Below are 13,526 nucleotides of genomic sequence, written 5' to 3'. Positions count from 1 at the left end.
TTAAGGTCATCTCTGTGGAAATAATCTATATACAAGGTGGTTTCCTTGTATATCACACAAGCGGAATTAAAAGAAAACTGCTAAATTAAAAAACCATAGTTAGGCTCTGCTTGGTGCTGTGCATTATCCGTGTGACTGTGGCCAGTCTCTCTAAGCCTCAGCTCATTTATAAAATAAGGACTATTTAACCCCTGCCTTACTTACTAATCCCTGGTGGCTCAGCTGGTAAAGAATCTGCCTGCAATGTGGGAGACATGGGTTTGATCCCTGGGTTGGGAAGATCCCCTGGAGAAGGGAAAGGCTACTCGCTCCAGTATTCTTGCCTGGAGAATTCCATGGACCGTATAGTCCACGGGGTCAAAAAGAGTCGGACACAACTGAGCGAACTTCACTTTCACTTTCACTTACTTAGTATAGAAGAGCTGTATGATGTTTCATAGAAATATCTGCAAACTATATGTGCAAAAATAGAATCATTTAGCCCTTCAGGATTTGGAAACCAATATTCCAAATCCCAGAGGAAATAAGTTCAAATGTGTGTGTGTGTTACATCTTTCGACCCCTATTGTTTTTTCCCTATATTGTGAACCCATTCATTCATTCATTAACTCAATACAAATTGACTGTATATCTCTTTTACATCTAGCACTAATCTAGGTATCAGAGATTGAGTAATGAACAAGATAAAGGTACTGACCACATATATCTTACCATAGGTGATAGGTGCAGCAGTAAATAAAGAGGTATAATTCCAAGTGGTACTGTCCTCTCTGAAGAAAGATAAAGGAGGAAAAAGGACTAGAGAATGATGGGGAGATACTGGGGGCTATTTTAGAGCATACAGCCAGGGAAGTTCTCCCCAAAAAGATGATAGTTAAGCAGTGAATATGTCTGGTTCGATTTTCTATTCTTCATAGCACTCAGAATGTAGTTGGTGATCAATAACTGTCCAATGTGTCATTAAATACATTTTGATCATATCTCTAATTATATGTGTTTGTGTATGTTTTGCTAGGGAGTCAATTCATCTTATATATTTAAAATATGACTTGATTCTTCACCTGTTCAAAACAAAGGAATACTAGTATTTCCCAGCAGTATTTTCCAACAGTCATCCCCAAATACTAGCAGACTGCAGTCCCTTGGAAGCCAACTCTGCAACAGTAGCACTATCTGTCAGAAAGTTTTTATTATGATCTCATGTGAAAAGATGGAGTGGAGGCCCTAAAAGCTAACTTGGTTTGCCTGGAGACACAATGCAAGAGTTAGAACCCAGAAATTCTAATTCCTTTTACCTCTACCAGATAACTTTAAATTTTTCCAAGAATTAAAAAGGAAAAAGTACAGGGCCAGACAGTCAAATAGGCATTAAAACACTAGCACAGGACAAACTGTTTGCCATGAGAATGGCCTTTTATGAAATGCCAATCTCTAAATGAGTCCTATGCAGTGCCAATGTAAATTTTATAGTCACTTTCCATTCTTCCCTGAAAACTCATTTGAAAAAAGTTCTATACGATCAGTCAGGTCAACTGTCTCTCTCCCGATTCCTCCTTCAGGCTCCTGTTGTTTGAGTAACTGGGAGCCTAAGGGGACATGGTAGACTCTTAGACCAACGTTCTCCTTTTTTTCTTATCAGAGTCAAGACTGCAAACTAACTCAAATGGGACCATCTCCAACACATCTGATTGAGTTGTTTTTACAATCGTAATAAAAGAAAAAGAGAAGATGATGACTATGAGTTGTTTTTACAATCGTAATAAAAGAAAAAGAGAAGATGATGACTAGGTAAACACGATGGTTTGATGGACCAAACAGGACAGTGATGATGGAAGAAGTCAAGCCATTCATCAGAAGATGCTGCAACTCATGTCAACAGCATATTTAGGACTTGAATTAGGATAGCATTCATACTCAAATTTATTGTAAGACACCGATATACGTATGTGAGTGAATATGTAGCTGCGAAGTCGGGGGGAGGGACAGGAAAGGGGACAGCTAAAAACATTTTCCCCCTCCCAGAGCCTAGCTTAGATCACATCCAAAGCACAACCAGCACCAGAGGTTAACAGACTCATAAAAGAGCGCAGATGAGAACGATGAGTTTGGAACACCTAGTCCACCCCACCCCCACCGGGCTGGCTCAGCAAGTGTGCATGAGTGTTCCCTGATGGGGGGACGAGATCAGCTTACATCATCCTGTGGCAAGGCTGCTCCATGGGCTGGCGGGCGCAAGTAACATGACGTGCCTGAGCCAGCTCTTCCTGAAGTTGTCCCCAGAGTTCTCCCTCCCTCTGTTCTCCGTGCTGTCCTCTGATTCAGCACAGCCAGCACCACCTTAATCACAGGTGGGCCATCCACAAAGATCCCAGCCAGAGTCACTTCCAGACCCCTGGAGGTTTCCAGCAAACCATACACACACACACACACGCACACACACACACACACACACACACACACGCACACTACCTTATTCTCACTGCCATCACTTCACCCTTAACCTCCACCCGCATTCTCAGTGGCCATGGAGGTGTAAATGAAAAAGCCATGGTCCTTTACCCACAGCCTCCTCTGGAGTCCAGTAACCTGAGGAGTCACACACGCGCCGGGAGGAAGCTGTGTGCACATACTGACGGAACGTCCCATCTTCAGTGCAGGCACCACACACGCTGCCCGGGAACCTGCGAACACAGTGCGGGGGGTGGAGATGGGAAGAACAGGTCAGATGAGCTGGGAGAACAAAATTCAGAAGACCTCTGGGGGCAGGGAAGTGACAGTGGGTATGGAGGCCCTAGGGGGTAACTGGGAACACAACTCTTTTGCAACCCACTCTCTTCTTGCATAGACCTCACCTTTGCAAAATTCAGAGTGACATGAAAATCTCAAGGTTATGAAGCAGAAGAATTTAACTAAGTCATAAAGGAGGCCTGTGGAGATGAAAGAGGGCTTCTATCCCAGCAATGGTCAACACAAAATAATTACCATCTGAATCTTTCAGCATAAAACAGCTTCTATGCTGACTCTCAGTAAGTCAGCCAGAGGCTCCTTGCATTTCTCTGAGTAAAACAAACAGCAGTTTTCACAGTAAACTTACTAGCTACATGTGGTCTTATGTTTTAACGCTGTACTTTTTAATCACACATGTAAGGGTCATATGAAATGTAACGCCTCCTGGCTCTCCAACACCTACGGGGATACACCTAAATTCCTGCTCATGACCCAAGATCCTTCAGAGAAGAGCTTTCGCCTTACCTCCTTCAGTTTCTTCATGAATTTTATGTTCCCATCACAATAACAAATCACCACTTCACAAAAACGTCCTGCCCATCACACAGTTCCATGAAACATGCTGTTCTCTCTCCTGCTAAGTCGACTTTCCAAGCTTCTTTGTTTAGCAAGCTCCTATTCATCCCTCAAACCCGTGCAAGTGTATCCTCTGCAATGGTTCTTAGCCTGACTCCTCTGGATGACCAGCACTCTCCCCTCTGGGCACCCACTGAAACTTCTAGCTCCCATCTTGGGACACTGATATCTGGTGTTGACAATTCCCATCCCCATTCCTTCTCCTGGAGAGGTTCCAGGCCGAGCTCTACTCTTTTTGTGCCAGCAGTTAGGACAGAGGCTGATCTAGGCAGTCCCCCAGTGAGAGCTTGTTCTGTGGGCATCCTTGAGACTATTAATAAGACTATGAAGAGCTCTTCAAGCACCAGATCTTGAAGAGTAATGTCAATAGCTAAATAGCAAGGGTAAATCACTTGATGAAGCCTGTTTCTGATACTAAGATTTTTTTTTTAATTATTGAAGTCTAGCTGTTATATAATATTATATAAGTTCTAAATATATAATACAGTGATTCAATTTCAAAGGGTATACTCCATTTACAGCTATTATGAGATATTGGCCATATTCCCCATGGTGTGCAGCATATCCTTGTAGCTTATTTTACACATAATAGTTTGTGGAAACCCCATTGTGAATGATCCATCTGCAAACGGAGGTACCGAATCACGGTCTCTCAAGGAGCAGCAAGAGAAAAGTAAAATCTGATAATATGGTAGAAAACAGTATTGTCAAATAAGGGTAATGATTATGCTACTGAAAGTTTGCTGCTGTGAGCTGTGTGTTATGCCAGGATTCGTGACCTCCGGAAGAGAGGATTTTGATTTGGAGTCAGAGACGAGGCTTGACTACTTGGAGCCTTTTGTGTAGCAAAGTTTTATTAAAGTATAACAGAGACTGGAAAAGCTTCTGACATAAACATCAGAAGGGGACAGAAAGAGTGCCTGCTTGCTAGTTTTTAACAAGGTGTTTTATGTCTGTTGAAAGTGAAAGTGAAAGTCACAGTCTTGTCCAACTCTTTGCGACCCCATGGACTACACAGTTCATGGAATTCTCCAGGCCAGAACATTGGAGTGGGTAGTCTTTCTTTCCCTCCTCCAGGGAATCTTCCCAACCCAAGGATCCAACCGAGGTCTCCCATTGCAGGCGGATTCTTTACTAGCTGAGCCATTGCCTGTTAGCTTCTAATCAGATAAAAGAAACACCGTAAGCCTGGGGGAGTTTCACCAGGCTGCTCTTCCACAATATGCATTTTCCAGATAGGATGGCATGAGGTGTGTCATCCCCTGGCCATATAATAATTGACATGAATACTGGTTTGTTGAGCCATTATCAACCCAAGGTTTGAGAAAAGGAAAAAAGTTAGTCTTAGCTGGAACCATTTTGAAGCAAAGGCAGATTCCAAAGCAGAAAACAGGGTCTCATTAACATAGCTTAAGAAATACACTTCCATAAGAAAAACACATTGGTTAGCTCAAGGCAGAACTGGATGTCTTCAATACAGAATTAAAAGAAGCCTCTTTCAATTTTGTGTAAAGAAGGAAATAAACGTCTGCCACTTGTAGTCTATTTCCTCCTGCCGCTTGGGGACCTCTGGCCTTCCTACCTGTTACCCTCTCACTACCAGCTGCTGTGTATTAAGCACACTATCTATCTGGCATTGTCCCATGAGATGCTTTTCATAAATTATTTCTCATCCCTGCTTACGAGTAAGGATACTTAGGCTCAGAGAGATGAACTGCCTACAGTCAGAAGTTTCTTAATTCCTCTGAGCAAGTTCCCAAACACCAAGTGTCCAGTACTTTGGCAATGAAAAGGTGTCATTAACTGCAACCTCCAACTGCAGTCAGCACTCACGGCCGCTGCGGACACAATTCCAAACCACAGTTCCCTGATGCACTTGGCTCTTCCGGGGCCACCGCTGAGTGCGTGGTTGGGCTCCTCTCTGACATAAGGATTCCAAATACCTACTGAGGAGGAGTAAACACAACTCCAAGCATGACACAAATCCCTGGGAACGTGACGTGAGTCTCCCCGACACACGTGTCGTGAGGCCTCGGCGCTGTGGCCCACCTCGCTGAGAAAAGGAAGCCAACTGCAGCCTTTTCTGCCAACAGCCTCGCAGCCAGCCAGCAGTGATGTCTGCTTTATCGTAACGTTTGTACCAGAGAGAGAATTGAAAGATTAAATTGTTTACATGTGTTACATAAACTGATGTAAAAACGTGGGTTTGCACATACCCACCGAGGACCTAGTGTTCAGCCAGAGCCACCCAAGGTCACACTCACGGGAAGAGGTTTCTTCCACACATCACAGAGATATAGGTCGACTCACAAAAGGGGTCCATGAGAGCTTGCGGGCTGGTGAAAATCAAAACTGTTTATAGGCTTGTGGGTCTAAGTACCATCATGCAGTAAGTGCACATCAGGCTGGCAAGGAGAGGTACCAAGATCCCAGAAGGCTGGGAAAGCCAGTTTGCAAAATGATTCACCTGCTTCTTCCCATCCCTGTCTCTGCCTGCCCTCTCTCCTAGGCTTTCAGAAAAGCCGGAGTACACAGGAACATGCTTCAGGGACGCTCATCTCCTCAGCAGGGATCTGACACCCAGAAAGGCAGAGTCACACACAGATGAGGAGCTATCCACCTGCTCAGTGAGAAAGCCCTAAATTCAAAGAAACAGTCTATTCCATGTCCTCCAGTTCTGAAATTCCCAGGGACGTACCCAGTTCACCTCTACCCTGCCTTGGATTTTTCACTGATACAGCAGGGATTGGGCTCACTGCGAGGACTAAAGAAAATAATCTCAGGTAAAATATCTCAGATAGTGAATGTCTCTCACACAGAAGGCCCCAGTAAGCCACAACCACTGGTTATTTAGAATACAGTGGCATGTTTGGGGAAAATGGAGAGCAGGCCGTGGATGGGGTTCTGACCCTTCTCCGTTAAACCCCATCCCCCCATCTTCCCACCAATTGTCAGAGGTCACCCTTTTCCTTCCATCTCTCTTTGCCACAGAAATGTTCCTGGTAATCATTACCCCAATATGCAGAGGATGAATAAAAACCAACTTTAGCTAGAACGAATCTCTTCACTAAATGTGAATTAGGTGTTTATTGTGGCAGGTCAAGAGACCAAGATAACAGAAAGCAGTTCTGCCCTCTTAGAACTGCCAGCTGAGTAGTGGATCAGACAGGAAATGAACAGATAATGACAATCGCACAAGATATAACAGCCCTAACAGGCAGGCACGGGGTACAACAGGATAGAAGGAGACATTAGAAACGCCCACCCGAACCAGTTAAACCCCTGATGCGTGGCTTGAATAGCCAGTTACCCACCCACCCCCAGAATTGCCTGGAGGAAGACGCCGCACTTCCCTTCTTCCAGATACCACTGTGTGAGTAGCAAGCCCCTGACTACTGCTGTCCATCCTTACACCAAGCAGAACAGCTGACCTGGACAGGTAGCTAGTGCCATCTCAGTTTTGTCAGGTCATCGTTATCACATTTGTCAACCTCTTCACAGCTCCTGGGATCACGCCAGAGGGGACATAAGGAAACATCGGAGGTGCCCCTGGCCAAGGAGTGGGCACACGTGATGCAGCGTTGGCTTGCGTGAGAGCCCCAGGAACCCTGCTCAGGAGCTAAGGACGGAGCAGGGAGGTGGAGGCAGCCCTGAGCAATGGCGCACACTTATCGTTACAAACTGGGGTTCCCCTAACTTCACGCTCTTTCCCTCATTCATAAGAAACACCACGGAGAAAGATCCCAGCTCACCCACAGCCAGCGCCCTCTCACCTGTCATACACAACTCCACTAATTGGAGGCAGCCAGTGGATAGTGAGGGACTTGGGAGTCTGCCCGATGACCATGGGGGGCATGGGGATGGGGGTGGGCTTCCGGCTCTGGCCCCACTGCTGATACACAAGGTCCAGATAGCAGTGCATTCGGGCCACTTGGTTGGGGGTGAAGCTGTCAGTGCAGGCGTCATCTGCGAAGACAAAAAGGGAAACAAGAGAGATGGAGGCTTTACCCTGCAAAGGCCCCCCAGGCGGGGATAGATTTGGCCAGAAAGTATCTAGGCTGGAGATGAAAAAGAGAAGGCAGAGAAGAGCAGTGGCTGATCTCTAAAGCAAACTGGGCTTGATGTTTACCTCGGGCTGGGCCAGTGACAGACTCAAGCCCTGGGGTACAGGTTCCTCTGAGCTGACACTGTTTATTCAGGAAACCACAAGATGGCAGTGTTTCAGCATGTGACCCTTTTATCCATGAACGTGCGTGGAGTTAGACACCTGCTTTATGCCTGGTGACTTTGGCCGAGGTTAGTGAGTATTCAGTGGGGATGCATGAGGAGAGAGAGCCAAAATGTCAAGGAGGCATCACACCTGGGACTGGTGATCCCCAGCTTCCCTTTGGAGCTGGCAAAATTCCCCATTAGGGACACTTTTCATAAGGTTAGAAAGGGAGTTATCTTAGTTTCCAGGTCTTTTCCCATGAAAGTGCACCCAACACTCTCCTTCCTTCTCAGGTGTTTCATCTGTCCACTTCAAAGGTGGTGCCTAAAGAGTTCTGCCCTCCGCACCCCATTGTCTGGCCCCTCTGCCCTGGAAAGGGACACTGTGTGCTGGTTGGGGGAGGCTGGAGGGCTGGTCTTTATGAAATTTATGTACCTGAATCATGTGCCTAGATTAGACTTAGATAGCAATATATTGATGGGTCATGGACAGGACTAGTTCAACACTCTTTCTTCCCTTCAAAGGCATGGCCAGCATCTTATCATTTACCTTTATCTTTTGGGCAGGGGGAGTCGGGGGGGGTGGGGTGGTTCTGGAACTTATCACTAACAAGTCCCTGAACCCTATAGAAAAATTACCTCTTTCCTTCACCACTGGGGTAAGTCATCATATCACATCACTCCTTAGTTTTAGGGATAAATTTAAGGCCATTATCAGGAGACAATGACTAGTATTGCTTTTTGACAGAAACAGGAAAGATATGGAAGGATAAAGAAGAAGCATAATCTAAGACAACAAAACCAGACACTAAAGTTGTCCCCAGGACCAGGAAAGTACCATTTTTAAGTGAGACAGCATTATTTTTTATAGGAAGACTAAGAATCAGCCCTTGGCTAGTGTTGGAAGAGGAGAATCTGATACGTTTAAAAATAACATGAAAGAAAAAGGAGCTCTGAGCCTAACATTAACCAGAGCTATCTTTCTGATCAACTTCAAAACCAGTAAAAACAGCCACCTTGACCCAAAAACCTCTTCTCAATCACTTTTGGAATCTCCTTCATAGTAAATCCCTAAGAATGTGACAAAGAGGGGGATAACCAAGTTCTAGAGAAGCAGGGTAACCAAGTTCTAGAGGTCAAAGGGCTCTCAAGAGAGTGTTTGACTTCGTCTCCCTTTTAACTATCTGTGTCAGAGGTATGTTTTTCTTTTAATTTTTAGTGGAGGAGAATGTAGTTAATGAGACTGCTTCAAACTTCAATACTTCTGTAAGTTTTTCAGGGACATGAAAAATAAATGCCATGTCAAATACGCTTCAATTCTCTGGCATGAATGACTCTTGATGATGCTCTCTAATTCTCATACCTCCACCCTCCCAGCCCACAAAGGCTTCCATGTAATCTTAACAGAAAAGAAATCCATCAGGACAATGGTGATACCTGTATAACTCATGTAGTTGCTGAATGGAGCCCCTGGGAAGTGGGTGAAGCCACAGGTGTCATTGGCAGGCTCTGGGTCCTGGCACAGCTTACTCTTGGGAGTGGGGGCAGTGTCAGCGCAGAGGTCTCCTGTCTCCATGGACGGCACGGTCTCCCTGCAGGGGTCATCACAGGATTCTCTCTCACTGACCCCTTTGAAGACATGGTAGAGCCCCAGGACATGCCCCACCTCATGGATCATGATGTTGGTGTGGCCAGGCATGCCATAATAGGCTGGGTTGAGGACAACACCACCTGCAATGAAAGATTTGCAAAATATCTCTAAGCATATAATGAATAGCCAGCCTCTGTCTTCTGGAAACAGTGTTCATTTCCAACCTCTAACGGGAACACTTTATGACTTCTAGTGGCATTCAGCCCCTGCTCTTCCCTTCAGCCACAAACACCTTCTGAAATAATCAATAAACATGTCTCTAACCTTTGTCTTGGGTGAATGTTGTACTGGACACCAGGGATAACAATACAACAAGGCGACATGATAGAAGGCCAAGATTCTGAGCCCTGGTTGCACATTAAAATCACCTCAGGGTGTTGAAATATACAGATGTCCAAATGTCAGCCCCAGTGGAATGAATCCAAATAACTGAGGATGGGGTACATGACTCAATATTTTTAAAACTTCCCAGGTTGAGAGCCATTGGTCTTAAATGAAAGCACACGCAGTTCTCTGAGAACTTGAACAGCTTTCTGACGTTCTAGAAGATCAGTTCTGTTGTCTGTAAAGAGATAATAACACTCCTCTTTTTTTTTTTTTTTAAAGCATTTGGCATATTGAAAGAGTTCAAGTGACAGTTGTACATGTTGCTTCTGATTTTATGACCCATGCTCTCAAGGAACTAACAACCATTGAGACAAAAGAGAGGCCCAACTGAACTACCATGAAATTTCAAATGTCACAGGCATTACAGGGAATATGCACCACCCTCATTTCTCCCAGTCTCCCCAAGAACACCAAGAGAGGTATTTCAGAGAAGAGTTCATTACATCCAATATGGACTTGAATGAAACACCCAGTGGTATCACTGTTGTTACAAAAGAAAAGGCTTAGGATCTCTGAGTGTCCTAACTTCTGTCTAGTCCCTGCTTTTCTCCTCTTCCCATGGAAGACTTTCCTTTCTCACCCCTGAACATTATCAGGATCAGACCAATCCTCATCTCCAGGACCTGGAACAACATATGTCAACAGGTCTGGACTAACCAACCCTAGGATTCAAAGTCAGCCTAGCGGCGTTTGCAGGCTGGCCCCACCCTTGTGTCCTAGATCTGATCCTAGTTTCCAGGACTTGCTTTATTCCTCATACCTAAGCCCTTTGTATATCAATAGACTGCTGAGTAGAGCAGGCGCCCCCAGAAGAATCCCCCTGCCTTTCTTTTGCCAGATGATATTCCATATGATCCACCCTGAACTCTATACAATACCCAAGAGACAACTACTTTACATGGTTTTATGGGCAGAACACAATCACCAGGGTATCCAGTGTCACATCCATTGGTTTCTGTAATGGGCAGCTCAGCATGCCTTTTCAGTGACTACTCTATTTACAGGACAGTTTCTAAATCCAAGTTCTAGTTTCTTCCAGTCTAGTCAGTCATGCTGACATCAACCAAGGCATGTTTAGCCTTGTCCTCAGATACACTATCTACTTTCATATCTAAAATAAAACTAGTCCCTTGTTTATCATTTCTATTACTTCCAGTAAAAAAAAAAAAAAATCAACATTAGTCTTTTATAAAAAATGTATTCCGTATAATTTTATTCATTTGTACATCATTATTATGTCAATATAAAGTTAAAAAGCAGTTTGAAAACAGATCTATTTTTTAAAAAATCCAGGGTGGAGAGGGAGGTGGGATGGGAGACCGGGATGGGGAATTCGTGTAGCTCTATGGCTGATTCATATCAATGTATGACAAAACCCACTGAAAAATAAAAAAATAAATTAAAAAAAAAAAAAACCTAATAAAGTAATATTACTGCTAAAAAAAAAAAAAAAAAAAAAAAATCCAGGGTGCCTAGTATTTGAATAAAACCTAGTGAATTGAAATATGTCCACTTCTCAAGATGCCTTTCCTTTCATGTTTACATATCCAGTTTTAGTAATAATCATCACTGAAGTTCATACTGCATTAGGAAGTTCATACTCTCAGTTCTCCAACAGCAATATCAACCTTCGCAGCAACGAAGATTGCAAGAGAACACATTTCTGTTCTCTGAAAAATGCCTACACCAATTTGCCAGACATCAAACTTTGAAAGACTCTAACTTACCTATGAGTTTTGAGTGTCTATGCTGAATAGCCTTTCCCAAATTGTGTTTATAAACTCTGGTCCTGGGTGATACTTTGCACACAAAAAAAGTAGTATCAGTGGATAAATGTGCTTGAGAAAAATGTGCCATACCAACCTTTTGAAGATTCATATTGTACCTGAGAACTGTTACATTAAGGGTTCTAATAAGTCCTACAACAATGTTTTTTAATCCTTTGTGCCCCATACTTGTTTGGACATAAAGTTTGTTTGGGACAGAATAGTTTTTGTCATCTGGAGTACTGAATTACTTGGAGCACAATTCATGAAATACTAATCCAAAAACCGAAAAGCTTCCCAATCAATCGTTATTTTCTATCCATATTCTTGCCCCTGAGCAAATATCAAATAGCTCCTCATGCTATGGTCAGTCTAGCCCAAGTCCTCTTGGGATCTCCTCCAGCAGTAGAGAAAGGAACTAGAGCTGAAAGAAAGAAGTAAGAATCCAGGAAGAAGGGCTGGCAAAAATAGCATGTGTCAGTGACATAGGGCTGGCGGGCAGTGAGGCCCCGAGGCACTCAGCAGATATGAGTGTGGTCATGATAACGGTGGGCTTCTTAGCAACCTCTCTAGAAGTCTGTGCCTCAAGTCTAGATAAGATTTCTCCTAATCCAAAAGTATTCACAGTCTCCTTTCAGTCAACTTGGTTATTTATAAGAGGAAGAAGTGTAAAAATGCAAATCCTCAGCCTTGCCAGAAAGTCTCCTCCATGTTTAAGACAACTGGCCAGAGTTCTCCTCCACTGTACCTTTAAGATATATTCTCAAAGAAGGAGAATATAGATTTAACCAGATAGCACTTTAATTTTAATGCAAAGCATAAGCCTTTGCACATGTTTACTCACAGTTACATTTTTGATTCCAGAGAATTCCAGCCCCAAATTATCTGTATGGAATGCCTTGTAATGAGTTCAGTTACTATTAGTTGCTAATCACTCAGTCATTTCTGACTCTTTGTAACCCCATGGACTGTAGCCTGCCAGGCTCCTCTGTCCATGGAATTCTCCAGGCAAGAATACTGGAGTGAGTGAGTAGCCATTCTCTTCTATCTTCCCCACCCAGGGATGGAACCCGGGTCTCCTGCATTGCACACAGATTCTTTACTGTCTGAGCCAAACAAGGAAGCCCCTTAGTTACTACCTGTGGGTTAAATAGCATAGTGCATATTCTCATTGAGGAGTGAGTGCTATGAACACCAATACCTGTTAAGGAAAAAGTACAAGACCCTGGACCTCTTATGATAATTCTGCCCGCTGGACTTCAAGGTTATGCATCAGAACTTAAGGACCTTGAAATGTGACCCTAACTAGTTATGTGATGCTGGCCCTGCTCTTTAATTTTCCCCTAGGCCTCTTCATCTCTAAAGTGAGGAACCTACATGGGCGTACGGTTAAGAGTCCTTCCCGTTCTCCTCCTGGGCCTCTGAGAGCTCACGTGCAGGACTGAGTGAGACAATCATAGATACCACGTGGATAATTCATGTTACGACTGTCACCACCTCAGCTTGGTAAGCTGTGTTCCCATCTCTAAGCAGCCTGAGGTGAAGGGGAAAGGCTGGGAATGAGCAGTCACAGACAATACATCTTGCTCTGCGACAGACATTCAAGTGGTCCAACCACTGCCTGTTCATCCTCACACCCTTTCCGCCCCTGTGGGCTGTCCTTCCTCCCTCCTGCGCCCTGGGGCCCCACGCTGTTCTCAGTCCCTCTTTTCCCAGCCAAGACAAACTGGTTAAGTTATTAGAGGAGTGTATTTTAGTTACTCAGAGACACACACACTGATACACCCATGTGGGGATGAAAGACATTAATTTATTTCATGGTTTAGTTTGTAAAAGTTCTTCCACATTTTCATGATAATTACACACACACAGAGGCTCATGCCAAAGCCTGAGGGAAGCATAAAAATTCAGAATCTAAAGAGAAATATCATCCAAAATCTGAAAAAAAAAAAAGGTGACAACTTTTTTTCATTAAGGAGGAAACGGAAGAGGGTGTAAAAAAAAGGGAAACCCAGAGGGATGGGATGGGGAGGGAGGTGGGAGGGGGATTCAGGATGGGGAACACATGTACACCCATGGCTGATTCAAGTCAAAGTATGGCAAAACCAATACAATGTTGTAAAGTAAAATAAATAAATAAATAAATTTAA

At 44.0% G+C, this 13,526-nt stretch overlaps 1 protein-coding gene across 1 annotated transcript in view; it reads right to left on the bottom strand.

The window, feature by feature from the left end:
* PAPPA2 (pappalysin 2) overlaps nt 1–13,526 on the bottom strand; it is a 294,762-nt gene that overhangs the window by 155,169 nt on the left and 126,067 nt on the right. Inside the window, exons 4-6 of the mRNA XM_065936954.1 lie at nt 9,010–9,303; nt 7,137–7,329; nt 2,560–2,681 (exon numbers count right to left, since the gene is read on the bottom strand). Of these exons, the coding sequence (XP_065793026.1) occupies nt 2,560–2,681; nt 7,137–7,329; nt 9,010–9,303 (609 nt within the window). The remainder of the gene's footprint in view (nt 1–2,559; nt 2,682–7,136; nt 7,330–9,009; nt 9,304–13,526) is intronic.

This window comes from Muntiacus reevesi, chromosome 5 (assembly GCF_963930625.1).
Source record: "Muntiacus reevesi chromosome 5, mMunRee1.1, whole genome shotgun sequence".
NCBI classification, from domain to species: domain Eukaryota; kingdom Metazoa; phylum Chordata; class Mammalia; order Artiodactyla; family Cervidae; genus Muntiacus; species Muntiacus reevesi.
This window is presented reverse-complemented; position numbering and strand designations above follow the sequence as displayed.